The sequence below is a fragment of the Amaranthus tricolor genome, chromosome 15, assembly GCF_026212465.1.
Source record: "Amaranthus tricolor cultivar Red isolate AtriRed21 chromosome 15, ASM2621246v1, whole genome shotgun sequence".
Classification (NCBI taxonomy): domain Eukaryota; kingdom Viridiplantae; phylum Streptophyta; class Magnoliopsida; order Caryophyllales; family Amaranthaceae; genus Amaranthus; species Amaranthus tricolor.
The window spans coordinates 11436772-11462464 of record NC_080061.1 but is presented as its reverse complement, the minus strand read 5'-3'; the positions used below and the strand labels follow the sequence as shown (position 1 = coordinate 11462464).

At 33.7% G+C, this 25693-nt stretch overlaps 1 protein-coding gene across 1 annotated transcript; it reads right to left on the bottom strand.

The window, feature by feature from the left end:
- Positions 1-21426: 21426 nt before the first annotated feature.
- Positions 21427-23252, bottom strand: LOC130800634 (two-component response regulator ORR10-like). Its single transcript, XM_057664195.1, has 2 exons — positions 22612-23252; positions 21427-22506 (listed from the first exon to the last, which is right to left on the bottom strand). Exons 1-2 carry the CDS (start codon positions 22700-22702, stop codon positions 22100-22102), a joined length of 498 nt encoding a protein of 165 aa, XP_057520178.1. The 5' UTR covers positions 22703-23252; the 3' UTR covers positions 21427-22099.
- Between the last annotated feature and the right edge of the window lie 2441 nt (positions 23253-25693).

Below are 25693 nucleotides of genomic sequence, written 5' to 3'. Positions count from 1 at the left end.
ACTTGTTTTCCATATTGCCTACGCCATTTTCCGCAGGGTTGACCCAATGCATTGTATTCCAAATGCATGGGTTCTGTGACTTTGAGGTTTTTTGTAGGACCTCGCCCTTTTCTTTTCTTACTGGTAGTGGTGAGAGCATCCATTGGTGGGGCGTCTTCAGTTTCAAAATCATTGTCAATCGGTGGAGCTTCTTCAGCCATACGCTCGTATCTCACAATTTGGTCTTCTTCGCTGTCATGACTACGATGCTCATTATCCGAACTCTCAATCTCGGGGACAATTTCGTCTCTGAATAAATGCATTGTATTATATTAGTACCTGAAAAAGTATGAATAGAAATATATTAGAACATAAGCTAAGTAATATTAAGAATATGACTATGATTTACAATTCTAATACGTACGTTCAACACAATAATATATAACAAATAAGTGTTCTGTGCAAAGTTTCATGCCAAACAAACCAAGTGCTAGTAGTTAATGCACTTCTTAGTCTCTCTATGTGTAACTCTGCTTTCTCACATGAAACATGGTATACTTTTATTATTCTCCATTATGCTTCATGAAATAAAAAGAGGAACCACAACAAACGTCAAAGCCTTACGTTCGGTGCAATAGTCATGAACTCATGATCATTAATGATGAATATGAATGTCATGAATTAAAGAATCACTTTCAATGGGGAAGAGCGCAATATTGGCATTAGGGAAAGGATAATCTAGAAGGAATATTTTAGTTAATTGTTAGTTTGTTATTTCTTTCCAAGGAAGACATTTAGTTTTATGTATATATAAAGGAGGGGAAGAATAGGATTATGATTTTGTATAGACAATAGTGTTTGTTTAAACACTTTGGGAACTTGAGTATACTCGAAATACTCACTTATCCTTTTAGCTAATACAATATCAGTAAATCTCCATTTCTATCTTATTGCTTTACATTTCTGTTTCACTACACACGCTTGCAATGTTCATTACACCAAACCCAACCCAACCCAACCCCAACCCATACAAACACCACCACACCAGCCACCCTTAACATTAAAAGGAAGTAGCTTGATTCCTGTCAAGTTCAACCATATGCTGTCATTATACTTTGTTTTTCTCCTTTGATGCTATTGGTTCACACAGACATACATATTCCTACCATTTTACACTGAGTATTATACAAATGAGTATTATACAGTATCAATAGTTGGATATATTGATGGTCTAATTCCAAAATCTTCTATTAATTAAAATAGGTACAAATGAGTAACCGGCCATAAAAGCTCAAAGATATACACATATATATTCAAATAATGTAAAACATATATATGAAAAACTTGAATAATGCAAATTAGTAAAATAAATATAATAAATACAACGAAAACAGAGACCAAAACTTAAATATACACACAGTTGCCATAGTTTTCGATTGTTTTCATGAATATCTTGCAAAACTTAAATGCTTAACAAATTAAAATGAGAAAAAATACCTTAATTTCGTGGGTTTTGAAGATGAACAAGACCAAAGATGAATTTCCAATAGTAGCAGCAGCGTGGGTTTCGTGGGTTTCGTGAAGAGTTAGCCCTAAATTCGTGGGTTTCGTGAGTTTTTGAAGGAAAAGCAACAATGGTGGGTTGAAATGTAATAGATTAAAACAACAAAACTCAACAATACGTTGAAATTCCGTGTGTTTATATTGAAATGTCGTGGGTTTATATTGAAATAGGTTTAAAGAACTTACTTGAACAAGAAGAAGGAACTTGAAGAAGAATGTAATTAACGAACTTGAAGAACCGTGTGGGTTTTTCGTGTATGCGAAATTGAAGAAGAATGGAACTTGAAGAAGAAGAAGTTGAAGAAGACAATGGTACAGTATGCTTTTTCGTATGCAGTTTTCGATGAAGAAGACAAGAGAAATGAAACGTTATAATAAAAAGGCGGGTTTTGCAAAAAAAAATAAAATAACCAAGGGATATTTGCTGCGGTCAACGGAGAAAACCGCAGCAATAAATGCTTCTCGTGTATACCTATTTTGCTGTTATATTATTTGCTGCGGGCCCCACACATAACCGCAGCAATTAAGCTTAATTTAAACTGATATTTGCTGCGGTCCACAGCCTAACCGCAGCAATTAAGCTTGCAATGGATTATTTGATGCGGTTAACTCCAAAAACCGCAGCAATTGCTTTGCTTTTTTTTTTCTCTTATTTTTTTTTCGTTTTATTGCTGCGTATATTCAATAACCGCAGCAAATACTTAGCAGCAAATACGTTTTTTTCCACTAGTGATGAGAGAGATACACTGGGTATGACGATGATGATATGAAACACCCCTCCCAAAAAAAAGGAAAACAAAACAAAAACCATAGATTATTATTATTATTATTATTATTATTATTATTATTATTATTATTATAGAAATTTATCTTAAATAATCCAACCTTTTATGATTTCCCTACAATAATTCCACATTGATTAACCATGAACAATCCTTACAATAGAGGATATTTGTCTAGAGTAAACTTGGGTAACTAGATGACCTGCTATAGTAAGTAAATTCACCAAAAAAATAGACTGAAAATTAATTTGAAATTAGAAAAAAAATTTGAAAATTTACATAAAAAATTCCGAATAATAAAAAAACATAATTTTTTAAATAATTTTTTTACATTTTTTTGACATTTTATTTTGATTTTTTTAAAAAAACTTGCTATATCAAGTCATCAAATTATCGAGTTTACCTAGGTAATTTTTACTTATTATTATTATTATTATTATTATTATTATTATTATTATTATTATTATTATTATTATTATTATTATTATTATTATTATTATTTATTTGGAAAATGAAGATATTTCTATTAAAAACGCAAAAACATGTACAAGAGTCAAGCCCAGACAGACACTCTGCCTTCTAATACCTGCATCAGATTGCTAGGAAGGCACACTTTTTCGGAAGGGTTAACTACCTGCATTCTTCATGTGCATAGAAAACAGAGCGAAGGTCTCAAAAGAATCAATGGAACCGTAAGAGAATCCAAAAAAATCTAAAACTATACATCATATAAGGTCCTATACATCTAGCTAGTATCCCTATCATCTTCTTTGACACGTATAGTAGTGGAACGGGCCTTCACTTCGTACTTGATAGTCTTCAAGACTATATCCGTGGACTTGACTTTTTCTTGCTAAATCGCTTCATTTCGGGTTTGCCAAATCTGGTACACTAGGCAGCTTAAGGCGGTGTAAAAGACTTTTTTCTTTATTGAGGACATTCTCCATTTTTTTGCAGCAAAGTTGCTCAGTGAAGATATCCGGACATTAGACGCAAGCCATGACAAAACAATGTCTAAGCATGTTTTACTAAACCTGCACACAAAAAACAGATGGTCAATGGATTCATTTTTATCACCACAGAGTGGACAGGATTCATTTGGGGTTACACCCAGCTTGAATAAGCGGTCTTTGGTCTTGAGTTTATTGAGGAAAGAGAGCCAAAGGATGAATCTAGACTTGGGGAGAGCATGCCTTGATCAAACCAGCCTTGCCCAGTTTACCTTCTCAAGGGGTGTTTGTAACTTCTATTATACCTTGCTAATGGAATAGTTGCTTTGCTCCATCGAGTCCCACAGTTTATCTTTTACACTACATATCTTCTTGAAAGCCCAGTTTGATGTAATGGGTGGATTAAACAGTTTTTATCTACAACCTTTCATACATACCTCATGAACCCACTTTACCCACAACGAGTCTTGCATAGTGCTGATTTGCCAAGAAATCTTTCCAACTATTTCAACATTCCAGACTTCGAGATTACGAATGCCAAGACCTCTTGACTTCTTAGGAGTACAGACATTGGGCCAACCCATATTACCTGGCAAAGTGTTTTTTTCATCTCTATGCCGACATACAGAGTTTATTTCCTTTAGTACTCTCCTGGGGAGAATAAACATTTGGCACCAGTAGCTGGAGATACTCATGAGCACTGCATTCACCAGTTGAAGTATAGCTACAAATGTTAAGTACTTTGCATGCCAAGTCCTAATTTCTCAGTCATCTTGTCAACAAGGACATCACATTCGGCAGCTGTGATGCGCTTTAATAAAAGAGGCACACCTAGATACCTGACTGGGAGGTTTCCTAGGAGGAATTGGAGTTCTTCTGCCATAGAAATTTTTTGTTCATTGCTCAAGCCTGCTACGAACATCGCAAATTTATTGCAGTTTGCATGGAAGCCTGAAGCATTAGAGAAGAGGTTAATGCTCTCAATCAAGATCCGGATTGAAGTAGAGTCTAGGGATGCAAACGCGGCGGGGCGGGGCGGGGATTGGAATTCCCATTCCCATCCCCATCCTCATCTGTTAATGCAATACCCATCCCCGTCCCTATCCCCGCGGCGGGTATAATTTTTTTCCCCGTCCCTTCCCCGATGGGTTTGTACCTAAAACCATCCCCGCCCCACCACCCATCTGGGTATCCATCCCCGTCTAATACCCATTTTTCCCGCCCCACCACTCGTCAAATCCCCGCTTAATACCCATCTGTGCCACATATTTATATTCAATCATTTGGGCCTTAAAACCCATAACACATATCCAAACTCCAAAGTGTCAAACAAACACACATCCAAAGTCTCAAATAATAACATATCCAAAGTCTCAAACAAACACATATCCAATGTGTCAAACAAACACATAACCAAAGTCTCAAACAAATATCCAAAGTCCCAAAATTTGTACATAACTTGAGGCGAGGCGGGGTGGGGCGGGGATGGGGCGGGTATTACCTAAAACCCATCCCCATCCCTATCTCCGCGGTGGGTATGAGTTTTATACCCTAACCCACCCCATGACCCATGAAACCGGGATCCATCCCCGCATCGGGGCAGGAATGGGGTGGGTCTCCTATTAGACTCGCCCCGCCTGCATCCCTAGTAGAGTCCCCTTTACTCATCAACATAAGATCATCTGCAAAAATGAGGTGGTTAAGGCCCAATTTCTTGCATCTGGGGTGAAAACTAAACCTGCTTGTTCTGCTGGATGCTTTCAGGAACCTAGATAGGTAATCCATCCCGATAACAAAAAGAAGGGGGGGACATTAGGTCTCCTTGTCGTATGCCTCTTGTCAACCGAAAGGGCTTAGAGGGTTGGCCATTCAGCATTATGGCAAATTGAGCTGTGGAAATGCAGGTGTAGACAATTTTGACAAACTTTTCTAGAAAATTGAGAGCAATCATCATGTCTTTGATAAATTCCTAGTCCATCATGTCATAAGCTTTATGAAGGTCAATCTTTAAGAGGTAGCTGGCAGGGCAATTCTTTAATTCATAATGTTTGACAATGTCTTGGCATAGGAGAATGTTGTGTAGAATGCTCCGACCTGCAAAAAAAGCCCCCTGCGAGCTATTGATAATATCATTGAGCACCAATTTCATCCTATTACACAACAGTTTAGAAATACATTTGTAAATAACATGGCAACATGATATAGGTCTAAAGTCACTAGGATCATTAGGGCAGGCACTCTTTGGAATGAGAGTGATTGCAGTCATATTCCAGGCCTTGAGAAAGACCCCGGTATTGAAGAAGTTCTGGATTTTCCTGCACAATATCTACCCCTACTACATCCCACATTGCTTTGAAGAAGCCACTGTTGTATTCATCAAGACCCGGAGCTTTATCTTTAGGGATACTCCACATCGCAGCCCTTATCTCATCTAGAGAAAAATGCAGGTTGAGCGTGTTTTTATGCTGATCGTTTAGGATTGGACCTTCACTAATGATGTCCATATTGATTAACTGTCTATTTTCCAGCTTACCACACATGACACCTTTGAAAAGTGTTAGAAGAACACTTCCTAGATTTTGCCTTGCTCTATGGTTGTGATGCCATCTATGATAAGAGTTCGGATGGTATTTCCATTTCTTCTGTTCTTGACGCTTTTGTGGAACAATTTTGTGTTATCATCTCCATACATTAGCCAATTAAGTTTGGCTTTTTAGTTAATGTAGGAGGCGAAGTCAGCTTTCACTTTCCTTAGGTTCTCCGCTGCTTTCTATTCTTGCTCTGCATACATGGAATTCAAGGGCTCTGGGTGCATATGATTTTGAGTAACACTGAGATGGTGCTCTGCTTGCCTGAGCTGATCCTTAATATGAGTTTTCGAGAATTTTGCTCTTAACACAGTTTTCAACAGCTGCATTTTCTTAAGGATCTGGAAATTCATGAATCCATGGATCTTTGTAGACCATACACTATTGACCATAGCCATGAACTCTGGATCTTTACCCCAGTGATTGTAGAACTTGAAACACTTCCTAACATTGATAGGGTTGAAGAAGCAAATTACCATAGGTCTGTGGTCAAATTCTCCCTTCGGGTGAAAGGTGGCCTCAACATTAGGGAAGTTTTCCTCCCACTGGTGATTACCTAGGACCCTATCAATCTTGCTCATAACCCGAGATTGCCCTGCTTGTTTATTATTCTAAGTGAAGAATCTACCATTGCTTTTCAGGTCGTATAAGCCACATGTCTCCATACATTGTCTTACAGAGATGATTTCTGTGAGCCTAGGGGTGTTATCACTCCTCTCATTGAGATTTGCAATACAATTAAAGTCACCAAGAATAATCCAAGGTTTGCATATTTGGTGCGCTATATCTTCTAGGTGGTTGAGGAGCTCCAATCTAGTATTTTTATCCGTTTCACCATGAAAAAATGTGCAAAAGAAGTTTTCGCCATCTGTAGGAGAAACCTCTAGATGAATATATTGACCATGGTGTCTCATGATATCTACCATCATATCCTCACTCTTCCATGCTACTATAATTCTACCTCCTTTGTGCAAATCCAAGTTGTGGGTGAAGCACCAACCTGGGCATACTTTTTGGTAAAGACGACGTAGCCCGTTCCTCTTTACCTTTGTTTCAAGAAGACCAAACAAGCTAATGTTGTGACAGGAGATGAACCTTGCCACTTCTTCTTGTTTGCTTGCCTTGTTTAGCCCTCTTACGTTCCACGCAAGTATGTTATTCATCAGGAGGGATATCGAGGTGTGTCCCCCTCTATTCCCCCTTCTCCTGTAGATTGTGTGCTAGTCTCGCTGTTTTTTGTTTCTGTCAAATTTGGCCTTAGCCTTTCATTGTCCTCCATGTCCTACAACAGCTCAAAATCATTACTGATATTAAGGGTACTAGCTTCTCTGCCAATGGGTGTTTGCATATTTTCCTGCCCCTTTTGCGGAATGTTGTTTACATGCTCACAAGGTGTTGTATACATTTGGTTTTGTTGTTCAACTATCCCAGGATCGATTGTGTTTGGTGGAGCATTAGTTTTGTTCTCCTTGCTCTTTCGTACCCACCTAGGTTTGACTGGCCTAAAACCATCCTTATCCTCCACGAGGTTCTTATGATTTGTATTTTTCTTGATACCAACCCTACATTCTGTGTTCATGTGTCCAAACTGAATACATTTACAGGACCATATCGGAAGCGATTCATATTGCATCGTTTGTGTCACCAATTTATCATGTTCATTTGTGAAGTATAGTTCATTCGGGAATCCCTTATTGATATCCATATCCACTAAAACTCGGGCATACCACATACGCTCTATTTTTAATGTGGCCACAATCTTCCTCAATGTAGATTCACCCCAATATCTTACATTCAGTTTTGGTAATTTGACCCAAGTAGGCATCGTGGTAATGCTATTCTTTTCATATGACATATTTGCATCCCAAGGCTTAATAATAAAGGGTTTTTGGTCAAACAATAGCCTAGTCATGCCACAAGCTTTCTCTTGTTCCCGTTTTGAATAAAATTTGACCAGAAAAACTCCTTTTTTTACCATCCAATTTTATCGACATTTAGATCTTTGCATATACACTTGATGAAACCGTCAATAACATTGAGGGGGGGGGGGGGGGGGGGGGGGGGGGGGGGGAATAGCACCAACAACAAAACACACCCGCAACATTCTCAAAATATCTAACATCCTTAGCTATATCTTCATTGGTTATTCTACTGATGTTTCGAGAATTTGTGGTCATACCTGGTGGGGATTGTGGTACAGTAGGTACTGATATTGCTTCTTGATCCTGCTTTCCCCTCAAACTTCCATCATCACTGTAGCGCGCATTCTTCTGTTTCAGAATGGAAGCCCAATTTCGATTTGAGTTCTGAGACAGGGCATGGACACTTATAGAGCACGCCTCTTCTACTGACTGTGGTTGTTCATGCGTTGAAGCCGACGTCTCCTTCTCCACTACTGGCGGTACTTGTGGTTGCTCCACCACCTTTCTTGGTCTCCCTCTCTGTCCTATTGGTGGGAAGGAGCTAATGAAAGAGAAGAACCACTGGAGGGTGGGCTAAAAACTGACCACCTACACCTAGATGCTGGTTGCAAACCCAGAGAGAAAGAAGCCCGCCGTTCCACAAAACGCTCTGCCCTAAAATCGCCTCTTCATCGTAAGAGAGAGAGGCTGTCGGTAGAGAGAGGGATTATTATTATTATTATTATTATTATTATTATTATTATTATTATTATTATGATTATTATTATTATTATTATTATTATCATCATTTTATTTTATTTTATGTTGACAAAATAAAGATTTCATTCCAAAAGGAAGCAATTTACAACCACCAACAGGCAAAGCCTAAAAGACAAAGCAAAAAAAAAAGCTCAAAAAGACAGGTCAACACCATTCAAAGTGTTGAGGATACAAGCTAGAAATCCTAAACTTGACATCGCTCTTCACTGATTTCAATAAAACACTTGGTAGAACCAACTGAAAATTCCAAACACAATCATTACAAGCCTTCCAAATCTGATAAATGAGACTATTTAAAAAAGTAATAATCACCTTCTTTTCAAACATGGACACTTTCCATTTGCTTGGTTTGATAGAAGAGAGTGAGCTGATATTCACCCCAAGCCATGAATTCAAGAGGCAAAGGCATTGAAAACTCCATGGGCATCGAAAAAATAAATAATCAATGGATTCACTAACCTCACTACATAAATATAATCTTCAATAACGCCAACAGCCTTCAGGCTCTCGTCTTAAGCCTATTTAGCATAGCCATCCAAAAGACAAATCAAGCTTTAGGTATAGAACACTTAATCCAGACTACTTTACACCACGACACAATAGGATTAGAACACAACATATCTTTATAAACTGTGTTAATAACATAGATCCTAGTACTCAACCAATCGCTGATCTTTTCCCGAACCTTACAAAGCTTCCTAATTGACCAACTGACTGTAAGGGAGATTGAAAATCAGTCAGTTACCCCCTTTTGTGTAGACACCATGAACCCGACGTACCCATATAGATTCATGCAAGCAACTGATGTGCCAGACAACTTTACCAACAACAGTCAAATTCCATAATTTAAGATTCTGAATACCTAGACCTCCCTCTTTTTTAGGCCTACATAAAGATTCCCTACTAACATTACCAGGCCTAATATCTTGACTATAATATCCAGAGAAAAGCCCTACAAATCAATTCACGGTCTTTATCACTTTTTTACGAAGAGTAAAGATCTAACACCAATACGAAGAGATACTCATAAGAACAGAATTAGCTAGTTGTAGTTTAGCAGCATATGATAATTTCTTCCTCTGCCAACCCCTAATTCTGCTAGTCATCTTTTCCACCAAGTGCTCACTATCAGCTATAGTAAGACTACAAGAGTTGATAGGAACTCCAAGATATCTAAAAGGAAGATCACCCTTCATAATATTAACACCATCCAAGATATATTGTTGTTGGGCATGAGAAATTCCAGCAAAATATATTGTAGATTTCGAGTCATTAGCATGATGTAAACTTGAAGATTGAGCAAAGAGATCCAAGCCTTTATATAAAATAGAAATAGATTTACCATCACCTATTGAGAAGAGCATAAGATCATTCACAAAGCTTAGATGCATAAGCTTTAAAGAAGCACATCTCGGGTGAATTTAAAAGAGGGATCAAAGCTAGCGCACTTTAGCATTCTTGACAGATACTCCATGGCAATAACAAACATGAGAGGCGACATTGGATTCCCTTGTGGTAAACCACGCTTAGCTTTCAAGCTTTCTAAAGGCTTACCATTCAAAATCAAAGAGAGAGTGAAGGTGGAGATGCATGTATATACAATCTTCACAAAGTGATCCGGAACGCCAAGAGCATATCCTTTATGAAGAACTGATCCATCATATCATATGTGTTCCTCAAATCCACTTATAGACAGCTGGGGGAACAATGATTCCTTGAATAATGACAGATAATATCTTTACACAACAAGATATTTTGGATTATGCTTCTTCTCGTAACAAAGCCCCCTGATTTTGACTTATTACATATTTCAACACAGGACTAAGCTTAGAAAAAATGAGTTTGGAAATGCATTTATAAATAGTGTGACAACAAGCTATTGGCTGAAAATCTCCTAGAACTGTAGGGCACTTGGTTTTAGGAATAAGAGATACAACAGTTGTATTCCAAACACGCAATAATTTTCCAGTAGCAAAGAATTCCTAAACTGCAAAGATTACTTCATTACCAATAACAGGCCAAGCTGCTTTATAGTTATGACTATTATAGCCAGCCAAGCCAGGGGCTTTGTCATCAAGTATGCTCCACATAGCCCTCTTAATATCCTCCTACTAAATGATAAATCTAGTTGTGATCGCATAGCATCAGACAAAATAGGACCATCATAAATAATATTCATGTTGATTTTCTTCTTGTCACTCTTAGGATGACATAGCAAGTCAGAATAAAAGGAAGTAAAACCTTGTTGAAGTAAAAGCTTCTTCATGGGATAATAATGGTGAAATAGTGAGTTGTAGAAGAAGGTTTCAATGGTTTTATACTTTCGTTTGTTATAAAAATGGATAATTAAGTAGTGGTCGTGGTGATGGTGGTGGTATTGGGGTGGGGGAATGCACTACAAAAAAAATTTGAACCTTCCTACGTTTAAAAATGTAGTTAGGTACGATATATGAGCCTAATACATTTAGCCACGATTAATTAAGCGTGGTCTTTGCTTGTGTAGGTAAAATTTTTAGCACGTTTAATAAGCGTGTCTAAAGTTCCTAATAAGCGTTCTAATAAGCGTAGCTAGTAGTACCTTTTACACGCGCTTAAAGGTTACCAGCCACGCTTATAGGTGTTGAAAAGTTTCCTCACTTAATAAGCGTGGCTGCATGATTTCATAGTCTATTATTTTCTTCTTGTTTTCCCACACAAATAAGCGTGGCTTATGAACATAGCCAACATTTTAACTAATTTAGCAGTAAATTATTTTTAATTATTATTATTATTATTATTATTATTATTATTATTATTATTATTATTATTATTGCTAAAACTACTAATACTACTATTTTTGGCAAATAAATTTTTATTAAATGAAGGAATAAAGTAAACAATACAAAAATCGAGCAAAGCTCAAGATACCACAACACGAAACAAAACATTGTAGCAAAAAAATTATTAGTCTATACAACATACTACGACTAGAAAGTAAACACAAGTGAGAAGCCTATACAAAGTACGTGGTATATGGGGAAACATGTAAGTGTGGCTATTATTTTCTTGCTAATTGAGAGTGCCTGAAAGCAATTTATCTATCACACTTAATTAAGCATGATTAAATAAGTATAGGTAGATACAACTTTTCTTATAGTAATGGTAGTGATTGGGGAGGGGTAGAGAAATGTTGGAGAAGAAAGGTTTATTTTGGGGTAATTGGGTAATTAGGTTAGATTAATGAATTAATTGAAAGTCAAATGTCATTTACCTTGGTCATCGGTCATAGGTCATTTGGTGAAGAGCCTGTATCAATGTCATGTTTGGTAATTTAAAGGTTGTTTGTAAAATGAAAATTTAAAAGTTGTTTATTTTAAATGACTAAACTTCAAGGTTGTAATTGGTAATTGATCTACATTAACATTATATTTATAATAATAATAATAATAATAATAATAATTATTATTATTATTATTATTATTATTATTATTATAAGCGAGACATTTTATTTATCAAAATGAAACATCATATCAAGAAGAGGGGAGACGAGCTATCTAGGATATGAATTTCATTCTAAGTCTTAAAGGTTAAGAAATATATATCAAAAGGTGATAGGGATGAACCATCTAGGATGTACCTTCCCCAAATAGGGATGGCAATGGGTACTGGACCCGACCCGGATCCGTGGATCCGTATCCGTTTTCATGGATCTGGGTCCTAAAAATATAGACTCGTCGGATTCGGATCCTGTTGATATTCACGGGTCCGGATCCGGATCTGAGAAAAATACTCAGACCCGGACCCGCGGATCTAGAGGACCCTTTTTTTTAAAAAATTTTTTTTAATATCAACCTAACTTGCCTAAAGTAAAGTCTCTGTTTTGAATTTTGAGTTTGAAGCTGCTGTAAGGCCTGTAGCCGTCCCGTCTGCCTTCCCTCCTTCTCAAACTCCATCCCATCTCCCTCCCACTCGCATTCTCCTCCCATCTCCAGGCTCCCAGTCTCCTCCCATCGCCCTCGACTCCTCCCAGGCTCCCACTCTCTCAGTCTCGCTCTCGCACCATCACAGGAGGTAATGAACTTATGAACCCTAATTTTTTTTTCCTACACTACTTTTGATTTATGTTGAGTAGTAGATATATGTCTAATGTTGAGTTTAGTGGTTGATTTATGTTGAGTTTAATGGTAATTTTTGATTTTTATGTTAAGCGACCTTTAGGAGAAAAGGCTGTTATTTAGTCTATGTTAATTTGAAACTAATTGGTGAATTCAGTGCAAAATGTAATCTTTTCTTAAGAGTATTTCTTATTTTAGCCTTGAAAAGGTTTTTTTTTTTTTAATTTTAATTTTTTAATGAATCTGTTTTAGTATTGTTTATTTATGATTTTGTAAAATAGTAACACAAATTGTCCTTTAAAGTCGTTGATAATGCTAATGAGAAGATGAAACATTACTGTTTTAATGAATCTGGAGCAGTTTCATTCATAGACAGTGAACACCATGGGAGTCTTTTGGAAACTGTAAGACTGGGTTCTGTTTGATTTATTATATGCAGTTGTGAGTTGATGATATAAATTGAAGTAAAAGTTAATATTTTTGTTGTTGATGCTTGTTTCAGATCTTTAATATGAGCTTGTCATGGATGCTTTAATATGAGCAGTTTCAGATCTTTGATGTCATGGATGCTTTGATTGAACTCATTGTATTAAGAACATGAATGATTGACTTTTATTAATTATATTAAGTTATTTTGAATGTGTTTGTTGGATATTTTAAAGACAAATTTAAGTTGTATAATGTTTTTTGGGCGATTCATTGTGAAATTATATGTATTATTAACATTAGTCTATTAATATCGCTTTATTGCAATCTAAACACATTTAAAAAAAATTAAAACATGACCCGTTTGGACCCGGATCCGGTACTGGATCCGCAGTATCCGCGGATCCGGATCTGGGTCTTGCAAAACTGGACCCGTGGATCCGGATCCTGCTCTTGAAAACGAATCTGGACCGGGTCCTGGACCCGGTCCAGATTCGACCCGTTGCCATCCCTATCCCCAAAGCCCAATGGGTAGATTTCTAAAGTAAAACAAAAACAAATAATTAAACAAAACAAGATAAGGCCCAAGCAAAATTAAAGCTGACAAAACATGTCGCGTATAAACTAATAAAACTAAGGAAATATTATAATATTACAATCTTTCAACATTTTCTCTGCAATAATATAAACTAGATAAACTATAAATAATGCTAACGTTTAGATAAATTTTCCACCAATATCCATTTTTACCTATTATCTATAAAACTAGTTATTTTCTAAAAATAAAATACATTAAATTTAAATTAAAAAATAAAATCCCTCATACTTGTAATATATATATGAATTCATGTGCACAAAACACGTAATGCATTAACACAAACGTATAACTTAAGTTCAAATTGTCAGCAAAATTACTTATTATTTGGAAAGACTACTTACTTAACTAGATTTCATGAATCGTCCTTAAGAATTCACAATTAAGGACTATTAGAGAATTTTTATTGATTGTAACAAATGCTTCAAAGGCACTAATTCGTACTAAATGTTCATATAAAAGTTGTAAGTATTGACAACTTACACTTGTGAGTTCGAAATTACACCAGGTTTATAAATTCATTGGACTTGTGCATAATACGCAATAATAGTAGCTTAGAATATAAGTTATGCATCTATCTCAAATCTACTTCAATTCTCACAAAGAACTTTAACTTCATAACAATTTTATAATGAATTAAACCCCAAAGAATTAAAATGAATCACAAATGACTAATGAAAATTTTGGTGTTATATTAAAAATAAAATAAATATAATAAATTAAAGAGAATTTATGAATAATAATATTAATAATAGACATTAAAAATTTAAGTGGAAAACTCGGTAGCATATGTGCAAAAAATCGAGGAAATGATAAATTAGATAGCACAATAAAATAATTAAACTAATCTATTCATTCCCTTAACGTGTTACGGCGGAATAATTCATTATCGGCTCCTCTAATCATCATGTCTAGCATTGATCGTGGTTCCAATGTCAACACTAGCTTTAGTTTTTTTTAAAAAAGAAAACCACTTTCAAGACATACAAAATCATAAACTATGTAGCGAAATTATAAATAATACATAAAAGGTCATAACATCCACCGACAACTCAAATATATTTCTAACAATGAGAACATTGGGTTTTGCAAGACCACAGGAAATTCAAATATAAACTTTTTATCAATGAAAAAATCGGGGTTTCCAAAACCCACCGATAACTCAAATATAAAAATCTATGAATGAGAACATTGGGGTTTCCAAGACCAAACGGTAATTCAAATATAAACTTTCTATCAACGAAAACATTGAAATTTGCAAGACCCACCGGTATCTCAATCAAAAATCTATATTTAAGATTAAATGAATTATACAATTCCATGTAAACATAATCTAATCTTTCATTAATAAGAGTGTCATTTTGACTCCAACTCCAAGTAAACATAAGGCTTTCTTCATCAATAAGGGTATTATTATCATTTCCTACTTAGTTATTCTACACATCGATACACAACTCTAAATTCACTTGCTCACATCCATGGAAAATTTCCAGCAATATTCATTAGCAAAACAACAATAATGAAATAAATACAAAATTCAAAAAAAAAAATAATAATAAAATAAATAAATCCCTTGTTTAACTTTTAGTGGATCTTCTTGTGGAATCAATAACCAATCAGAGATTGATTCTTTTAAATATATAATCGATAAAAAGATAATCAGTTAAAAGAATATAATTTCTTTGTAATCAATTAAGTCAATCAACATTCTCACTATATATATAAGATCAACGTTTCCATGTATGATTTCTAAGGATAAAATCTCTTATTTTTCACGAACATTTATAGGAATATACATTATCAAAACAACGTTATAGAGATATAAGAAAAACACAAAGCACGGAGATCTTTCTTCAATATCAAAGACATTCTAATATGTATCTTTGAGCAAGATTAAATAGCTCAAGCAAATAAGCATATTGATTTTAGTCTTATACAAGTTCAAACAATTGAACTTGATATCACAAGCTACATAAATCATGTCAGTACAAAACAATAATAAAATGTAGCAATTAAGATAAGGGAAACTTGTCTTAAACAACCTAGAAAAATATTACTTTTCTCAAAAATTACCTAGAATATTTTTTTTTTATCAAAAATTACCTACAAATTAATTTTTTTTTTGTTTGAGACTACCTATATTAACGGTTTTCATCTAACATGTTTTTTCTGTCATGTGAAAATCACGTGACTATTTCCTAATTTCGATTAAAACAGGTTCCTCATCATGTTCCTTCTTCTTCCCCATTAAAAACCTTTGTGCTTGAAAATTATCCTTTTTCATCAATGGAAAGAAATTGTTAAAGCTCGAATTTCTACAAGCAAAATGTCCACTGGAAGTTGAATTCACTGGAATTTGAATCTCATTGTTCACTAGATAATCCTAATTTGAGTGGATGGTTAAGGGATTTAGGAAAATAGGAATAGTGCATGTAATTTTCTAAATCCCAAATTTTAGATTTTTTATTGCTAAAAGAAATCAAACACAACTTGATTTTCTAAAGGATATTTAACAGTAACCATTAATAGATAGTCTTTAACAAAATAAATAAAATTTATAGGTAGTCTTTGACATAAAAAATTTTCTAGGTAGTTTTTAACAAATGTAAAATCTTTTTAGGTTGTTTCTGAAATAGACTACATTTAATAAAGCTTAATTATAAATTTATTAAGCTGATTGGGGTTATTAAGTGAGTTAATTCGAGTAATAATATTATTATTTTGATGATATTGACTTAAGTATTTTCGTTTGTTAACATTTTCAAGAAAGAGGTAAATTTTATTTAATGAATAAAATTTATAAAAAGAATACTTCGATAAAAGTGTATTTTGATTATATTTTATTAATTGATTACTATCTTATCATTATAAAAATAAATTTAAATAAAGTATTGAAAAATAAATTATACGACGAAAAATATGGGTGTATTACCCATCTCATATTTTCGTGAGTATGAGTATGAAGTTGAGTCACCGTAATTTCGCCACATAATTTATGACTCATTACGTTAACTCCTTAATTGTAAACCCTTATACTCATCCATTTCCCTTCCTCCCTCACACTGGACTCACTCATTCTCCATCTCCGTCACGGTTCAGCAACCCCGGCATCACAACAGGCCGCGTTTTTCCCCTCCACGAGTAGCCCCTGCAGCACAGATCGTGTCCCCCTTTCCCCACGAACTGTCACCGGCAGCAGTAGCACGCCTGGCCACTGACTGCTGCGTGTGCCGCCAGTAAACAGCGGCTGGTCTCGGCCGATTTTAGAGCCCTCCAGCCGGCCTTGGGTCTTGTACCACCACCACAACTTCCACCTACTCTTTCAACCTTAATAGTCCCATCTTTAAGAAGGACAACACGTCTAATAATATCACCATCTCCATCTCTTTTGTGTTTGAAGTGGATTTTGGATCTTGATTAAAGGATTTGCTCATCAAGGTAATCCACAAGCTATTTTATTAAAGTATAAATTGAATGTTTTAAAGTAGTTTTAAGTTCTTAATTATAAACAATGATTATTGAATTTTGGTAGTAGTTTACTATTCATGGTTAATTTGGGGTTTTTAAATCAAATTTAAGCATCAACTTGAATTTAATTAGAGTATATGAGTTTAATTAGTAATTGGGTTCTTGCTAGTTTTGATTAGTATTGGTTATTGGGTTATTTGATTTCTAGTATAAAACTTGGTATTGTGGATTTCGAAACTGAACTTTCTATTTTGGCTATTTTGGGGATGGTTCTGATTGTTTTTGGGTTCTTATGTTTGCTTGAGATTTGTAGAGCTTTGAGTCGCGGTCGTGTGGGCACTTGAATCGCCCCGAGATGAGTTTGTATGAGGAAGTTATGTCCAAAATACTAGTAGGCTGTCATAAAAATCGACAATGAGTTATATGAGCCTAGTTTGTAGTATCGTATGCTTTGTTGTGATGTTATATTTTTTATGCTTTAGGAGGTGACATCGTCGAGCGCAGAGAACCAGACTTAACTTCTTGAAGCGTTTTTGGTGAATAGTAGCAGTCCCTTAAAGGGTTTGGCCAGACTACTTTCTTGAAAATAAACTTTTTACTAAAGCTCTTTTGAATTGGAAATTTTTGAGACAAATGTTGTTGTGAATGCTTATGCTGATATTATGATATGGTCAATAGATCGGGCTTGCGAGCTGGTCATTGACGGAGTTGAGGAACATTGTTCCCTACTCCCTGTTTTTGAAGCGAATTGTCATTGAGATATTGACTAGCTTCACCCGAGAGCGACATAGCCTTAGAGCTATGGGGCACCTCTCAAACTAGACTCCCTGTGCGCACATAGATATAGGGAACTGATGTTGCTTTTAAACCTATAATTTGAATTACTGTGTTTTGTTGTTTTGGATTGTTACTTCTCATTCAGTTTAATCTGACCCTCTGTTGTTTCCATCTTTTAGTTTGATTACAGATCGGAACCGATGGGTTAGCGGTGATTGAATAGTGTTCCAAGGTTGTATTTTGAGCTGAGCACGTGGGAATTTGTAGTTTTGTATTAGATTTTTGGATAAATGTATATTAGATTTGGTTGTGTTGGTTATATTGGACTTGTAGAGAATTGTATGATTATCTTGTGTTTTAGTTAGATATTGATTTTGGGATTTAGCTGAGTTAGTCATGTTAAAGAGCTTGTGACCCCTTTGCCCAAGTTTTGGGAGTGTGATTTCAGTTTCTTGGGAAACGAACCCAGTGATGACCCTCTTTACCCAGTCAACAGTAAGTCGGGTTGTTACAGTTTCTGACAGTATTCCCTTAAGATTAATAATAAATCTAACTAAATACTGTGACACTAATCACCATCTTAAGGGTTTTGTCTTCTATCGTGTAAACTATTTAATTCAAAGGGTCAAGCCAAGAGAATAAGATATGTTCGTTGAGAGTTTCAGAGTTTTAGTATGAATATAATCTATTTTAACATATTTGTATTTAAATATTGCAAAAATCTATTTTTCCTGATGTCAAAATATTGGTTTATGAAATAAATATGTTAAATTAAAATTTTAGGTATTTTTTTATTATTAGGGTTGGCTGAGAAAGGGGAGAGCCGAGTGAGAATTGATCTCAAGACTTCATCTAAGAAGAAACATGCTTACCCTGATTGATACAAAACTAGATCCCCTAATTTGTGAAAATTGAAAATGTATTTATTTAGTGAATAATTTTAAAGGAAATTTGTTAACAATAATTTTGATTATTACTCATTCGCGCAAACTAATCTCTAAATTAACTAAATTACTATTAAAATAAGCTTTTCTTAATAAACCAAATTATTATTATTATCTTAAAATATACCTAATTTTTAAATAAAAAATATGCTCAAGATTATTATGAGAAGGGCATGTTGTTTGCACACAATGCCTTCTTATAAGTTACATCTATACTGAAATGGCATTTGCTCACATCTGTCAGACAACACGCAACTTAATTGATGGATCTTGCACAACACAGTTTCTTATGACGCTATTAATCATAGAAGACATCAACTATTTGTGTCCATTTGACATGTCATCGCTGGCGAACAAACAAGACTCATACTTCCCTTTGTAAGTGAGAATACGTCTTGCATATGCGTATTAGTTTTTTCTAGCCTTTAATTATAAACTATACTCCTTTTTACGTTTTGGCGCTAACACAATTTGGTTAGAACTCTAAATTTTGTATTCCGCACAGCTTCCACCAAAGACTCCTTTTTATTAAAAAAACTGAAATTGTTTTTATACTTTTGGAACTCTCCTTTATTAGTAAAGGTCATATTACATGCATAAGATCTTCACGTATCCTCCATATGTTCTGTTAACGGAGGAACTAGGGCATATGGAGTCGGAGCAATAATAAAAGGATATTCCCTTGACTCATGTCATTGCTTAAGGCATCCTCATTCACAAGCATGTCATTCTCAAAAAGGGCTTCTCTAGCGTCAACAATATCAGTTTTAGGCTCTCAACGACCTAGAACATTTATTGCTATGATAAGTTAACCCTTACGTTATTTGCAGGTTCAATTTGAGGGAGTTTAAGAAGGGTGCAAGACAAGGAAGAAATAAAGGAAGAAGTAAAAGATAAAACAACATGAAAAGCTTATTTTGTTTTTAAGGTGTTCACATTTTTGATCTCTAAAACCAACTCTTCTACAAACAACTTCAAAGAAGGCATAAGGGTAGCCTTTATGTCCTCTATATAACCTATAATGTCTCCTCATTATTAACAGGATAGGATAAAAATTGTCTATTCATTTAATATTTGAAACTCAAGTTCACACTATCATCCACATTTGAAACTCAAGTTCACACTATTATTAGTGGAATCAATCTCAATTCCTGAATATATGTGAAATTTTAATTCATTTGAATTCACATTTGAATTGCATACAAACAATTTATGTTTACTAGTAAAATAATCAACATTCATATTGCTTGTTTGAATTTCTCTATTCTACAAAAATAACATAGTTACACGATATGATATCATTTTCTACAAAATACTCATAAAATGCAAATCACTATCAACATCACCATAATATTAATATTCATTACAAAAGTAAAACAAAACTAACATTAAATAATGTTCACACTTCACAATTCATTACAGCCAAAAATCAGTTTCAATCTTCACAATTTACACTTGCAATTTCATGATTCAAATTAATAAAAATTGAAAAAACTTTTAAAAAAACCTAAAATAACAAAAAAAAAAAAAAAAAAGTAGTCATTTATATCTTGAATCAACACAAGTGTGTCCAAGAACACTTTAGTGCAGCTAAATTGAAAAGAGGATAGATTTGAGAGTTTGTTCATTGTTAGTAACACCAAATAAGAGGTAGTAAAAATTGACGGACTAACTTGTTTGATGTTCATGACAATGAACAAAGAAGAGCGGACTTTGTTTGACTTAATAAGAACAACTTCTACTTTATTTGTTGTTATTAATAACGAATTAGCCCTATTACAACTAAAACCTAAAAAAGGTTAGTTTAAGAAAAACTTTGCAAATACGCTTTTTATAAAGGAAAAAAAAAAAAGGCTAAAATACTTAATTCAAAAGATTGTAAATTTTATAATCAAAAAGGCCCATTGTATACCTAGTTGAGAGTGACATAGCCAGTTGGCCACGATTGAGAATAACAATATAGGATCTTTTTCTTTTGATGCTATCAATAAGATGCTTTTAATAATGTAGTCGAAAAGGGGAGGAAATAAAAATGTAATATACTCAAAAAATTTCTATAAGTACAGTAATATATTAAATTTTGACTACAAAAGAAATAATAAATGTTTATTTAAAAGTTATGCATAATCCTTCTAAAACAATTGTGTATGATTTTTAGTTATATTATTTGAAATATTAAGAAACTAAAATTGTTTTGATCTATTTGTTTTTAAACTTTTTTATTTTTTCTATTCTTAGCATGTAGAAAAACATTTTACCACCAAAAAAAATATTAAAAAAATATTTTTATCACCTCTACACATAAGAAAAATAAATGGAGAAGTTTTGTATGTCTAAATCTAAATCAAGAACATAAAAAAAAAACAGTACTCCAAATCCAAATATTGCACAAACAACTAAATGGAGAACAAAAATTCATTATATAGTATTTGGAAAAAGTATTTAATTTTAAATTATGAATTTTAATTATAAAATCATAAATAAAAAATTTGAAAAAATAACAAAGGTTGGATAGTCATTCTCAGGTGAAATTTAATCAAAATTCAAATTTAAAAATTTTTAATTTACCAAACAATAAATTTAAGCTAATTTCAAATTTTCAAATTAAATTATCTCGTTCATTTCAAAATTATTCACCTAAGTGTGACATGTACAAATTTCAAACTATAAAGAGGATTATAAACAAAATTCCTCTTAAAAATCTAATGAATATTGTTGTACATAAAATTTGAATCTCTAGTTTTGGTGGTTAGCTAAGAACATTTACATTTAACAATCATAAATTTCAACAATTGAATCTCTTGTCATGTTCATTCTTGATCAACCCAAAATTTACGATTTTTTTTTCCAATTCCAGCTTGATAAGATTGCGTATCGTGTCATAAATCCAAATCCAAGGATTGATTATCATATACCAATTTGATTGTTCATCTCAAATTACCAGGATCCATGAACTGTTTCAACTCAAGCTTTAACAAGATCAGACTGCATACATCGAGCCTTCTTAAATCAAACTCTAAGGCAGGATCCAAGTCCAAGGAGTGATTATCATGCATCAATTTGATCTTCATCTCAAATTACCAGAACCCAGGAACTATTTCAACTCGAGCTTTAACAGGATTTCATACATCTGTACCTTCTTGAACCGAACCCTAAGGAGGGATCCAAGTCCATGGAATATAAATATATTATATTCCCAATATTTCTTCTTCCCAATTACCAATTGGATTAACCAAAGCCATGAAATACAATTTATATGCATCTTTGACATAAAGTGTTAGAATCAGAATACCAAGTTAATAATCTTCTATGTTGTTGAAACTTGCAAAAATCCTTGATTTTACTCTTCATTAAATGAGGTTTAAGCTTATCGACATCAGATCTTTGAACAGGTTTCAAAAAGAATTCCTCTGCTCCATCAGCCAAACACCTATTAATTCTTGAAGGAATATTTTCAGAAGACATAATCACAACTGGTATATCTCTGAACCTTTCTGATTCCTTTATCTTCCTTAATAATTCATACCCAGTCATTCCTGGCATTGAATAATCTGTTATGATCATATTCACTTTGTTTACCAGTGATTCATCCATTCCTCCTTGATTCCCCTTCAATCCCAATAATTCTAAGGCTTTGTTTGGTGAATCCACTGCAGTAACTGTAAAATCAATCAAAACCCAGGTCAGATTAATTTCAACCAAACATGAGATAACTTCATAATTTCATTTTAAAAAAAAAAGAAAAAGAAAAAAGGGAAAAATACCTTGAAAAGATGAAGTTTTAAGAAGCCTTTCAATTAATTTTCGATCAATAATACTATCATCAACAGCAAGAACATGAAATTGGGTATCCATTATTTAATTTTATTAATTGATTCAACCAAACAAGGAATTAGAATTAGAAAAGAAAGGGATGGTGTTTGGAGAGGAAGTTGGGAATGGGAATGAGGAAATGGTTATTGGAGGGGTTTTTATTTAGAAGGAAGAAAATAAAGGGTGATGATGAGAAGATATGGACAGTTAAGGAAAGAGATTCGAAGGGATACGTAGGAAGATCTGCGGGATTCATTTTGTCGGCATTTTATAGTCATATTCTTGATTTTCTAATCTAATGAAATCATCATCAATATTTTTAAAATCTTTGGTTTGGGTGGATTTCTTTGACTCTTGGAGCCTAGTTTTGGCCACTATTTAGAGGGAGATTATGTCAAAATTGTTTGGTATTGACCTTTATTTTTATGGGTATGGAAGTCTTGCTCTTTTTTTATTGGGGGAAATATAAATATGATGCTCAACTTGGTCATACCTTTACTCATGTGGATTATGGATTTGGTCATATATTTATGGATTATGGATATCATTAGATGAGAGAATGTGTCATCAACAAAGAGATGGGAGGAAGACCATAAGTAGATTTGTAGATATTTTCTATAATTTTAATTGCGAGTTTACTATTTTAATAGTTAAATTATTTTTGTTGGTTTTTACTTATTTATTTACAGTAAGTATTATAATATTAATGTTTTTCTTTTGCTTTCTTTTATATAATTTTTTATTTTTAAATTGGACTTGTTTCAACGAATGCAATAATGTTAAGAGTTGAAAATAAAATTGAAGTTTTCAACACAACAAAAAGTTAAGAAGCACTAACTAAATGATATTTCCTAGCTTTCACATCTGTTTTTAGGATTTATTCGATTAAAATAGTTGTAAATTAGTTATTAGTTATATTAGTGCTTCTAGATGTTACTAGATACTTGTTCGCCATAGAAATTATTATTTGACGTGGCAATGTTAAGAAAAAAAACTAGCTGTTAAAAACTTTAAATAAGTTCTTTAAAGATAATTATGGTAGTCTTTCTTTTATAAAATGCTATTTAAAATACTTGTTTATTAGCTTTTACAATCCATTAATTAAACCGCTAAACCGTTTGTTACTTGAAAAATACTATTGATTAAAAGTATTGATGATCGTGGGTATAAGACTCTATTAGATTCTCTCCAAATTTACGTCCAACGACTTTTGGAGATCTAGCGAATTCAGGTATGGTTTTCGGGTTTAACAAAAATAAATGGGCCTGAATATAGGATTTTAGACCCGAATCCCACCTCAGATGCTCTATTTGGACTCATTTAAGACCCATACTCGTTAGAACCTTTTCAGACTTGTCAGCGTCGCTTTAGACACGACCTATTACATAACCAAAACCATCTTTAAATTCGTTTGAAATCTAGCTATTTCTATTTATTTCAATTCACTTTAAACTTATATAGAACCTATGAATCCATTTTAGTACTAATAAAACAATTTAGAATGTAAAATGGTTTAAGTTTAAATAATCAAACTGAGACTCATTTAGGACCAATTTAAGATCCTAGATTCATCAAATCCGACGAGTATGAATCTAAGTCTAAAATTTAAAAAATCTAAGGGTTTGGGTCTAGGTATGAGTCCGAAAAAAATTAATCGGTTAGAGTTCAAGTTTAGTTAAATCCAATCCAGACCCAACCTATGATCATCCCCGATTAAAAGTGTTTTGATTCAAATAAAACCAATAAAAACTAACTAAATTGCTATACTAAAAACGCCCTATGTAAAATCTTATTGTATGCCACCCCTTTAAAAAAAAGAGAAAATAATGTACCCCATGAAATAATTTACCTAATCCACATAGCAGAAATAGAAAGTTGAAAATGTTGATGGCCTAAATCATGCCCAAACTGCCCAATACATCCCAAAGAACAAGTAGTATCAGGCGTGAGTTTGATTGAATAGATGGTTTTTCAATCTTAAATTCCTAACAAAACATGGAAAGAATAAATAAAGAATAATACGAGTGAGTTGTACTTTTCAGACGACTTGATCAGAGAAAAAACTATGTGAACACTTCGTATTTATGTCCTAGACGTTAGATCGTATATTACACCCATACCTCTGTTACCTATAGCTTGTTTATTATTATGGCCTTAATGACTGCTTATATATTTCTTTGGTCGTGTTATTAGTCTTATTTTTATCTTGTATTGTCTTGTGGTGTCATTTTTCATGTCTTGTTTAGCTTTTCTTTTCTTAACATGTCTTCCTGAGCCGAGGGACTCTTTTAGCACATTCTTCTTTACAGGTATAATTAGTTGTCTTCCATCCATCCCTCCCCTGACCCGGATAAGAGTTTATATGTAGCTGAATACACAGAGAATAATAATGAGGAGGAGTTATCTGCTTTATCATATGTTTCATTGTGAAAATTAATGTGAGAACTTTTTGTTACAAAGTCATTAAAAAATTCATAACTTATATACAAAATCTTTGATAAAAGGTTCTTACATCGATTTTAACAATATAATAAATTATAAGGCAGATAATTCATGATTATCATATCTAATGTATCACACTCATAAATATTATGATTAGAGGGCTAGGAGAGGGATGGAAGACGGAAAATCATACCCATATTAGACGAATATGACCTATAAAGGAAAGGAAAGCAATACCAGACAAGAAAAAAAAAAAAAAAGAAATGTAATCTCAGATAAAAATCAAAGCTAATAACATGACCAAAGAAATATAAAAGCAATCATAAAAGACTTAATAATAAACGAGGTATATGTGGCATAAGTGTAGGCATAGATGACTATCCAAAGTTTAAGACCAAATATGACGTCGTCAACTAGTTTTATCCCTAGTCAATTCTTCAAGGAAATGTAACTCGTTAATGTCATTCCTAACTTGCTCCTCCCACGTATTTTTAGGCCAACCACGACTTTTCATTGACCGTGATGCTTTCTACACTTCTCAAAAGCCCGTTAGTGGGCATATTCCTTTGCACATGTCCAAACCATCTTAAT

What these genes read in the sequence shown, in the direction of transcription:
- LOC130800634 (XM_057664195.1), bottom strand. Translation starts at nt 22,702, where the DNA reads ATGGATACCCAATTTCATGTTCTTGCTGTTGATGATAGTATTATTGAT. An exon ending in TAAAACTTCATCTTTTCAAG is followed by an intron (nt 22,507 to 22,611) that starts GTATTTTTCCCT and finishes TTGATTTTACAG; the next exon opens with TTACTGCAGTGGATTCACCA.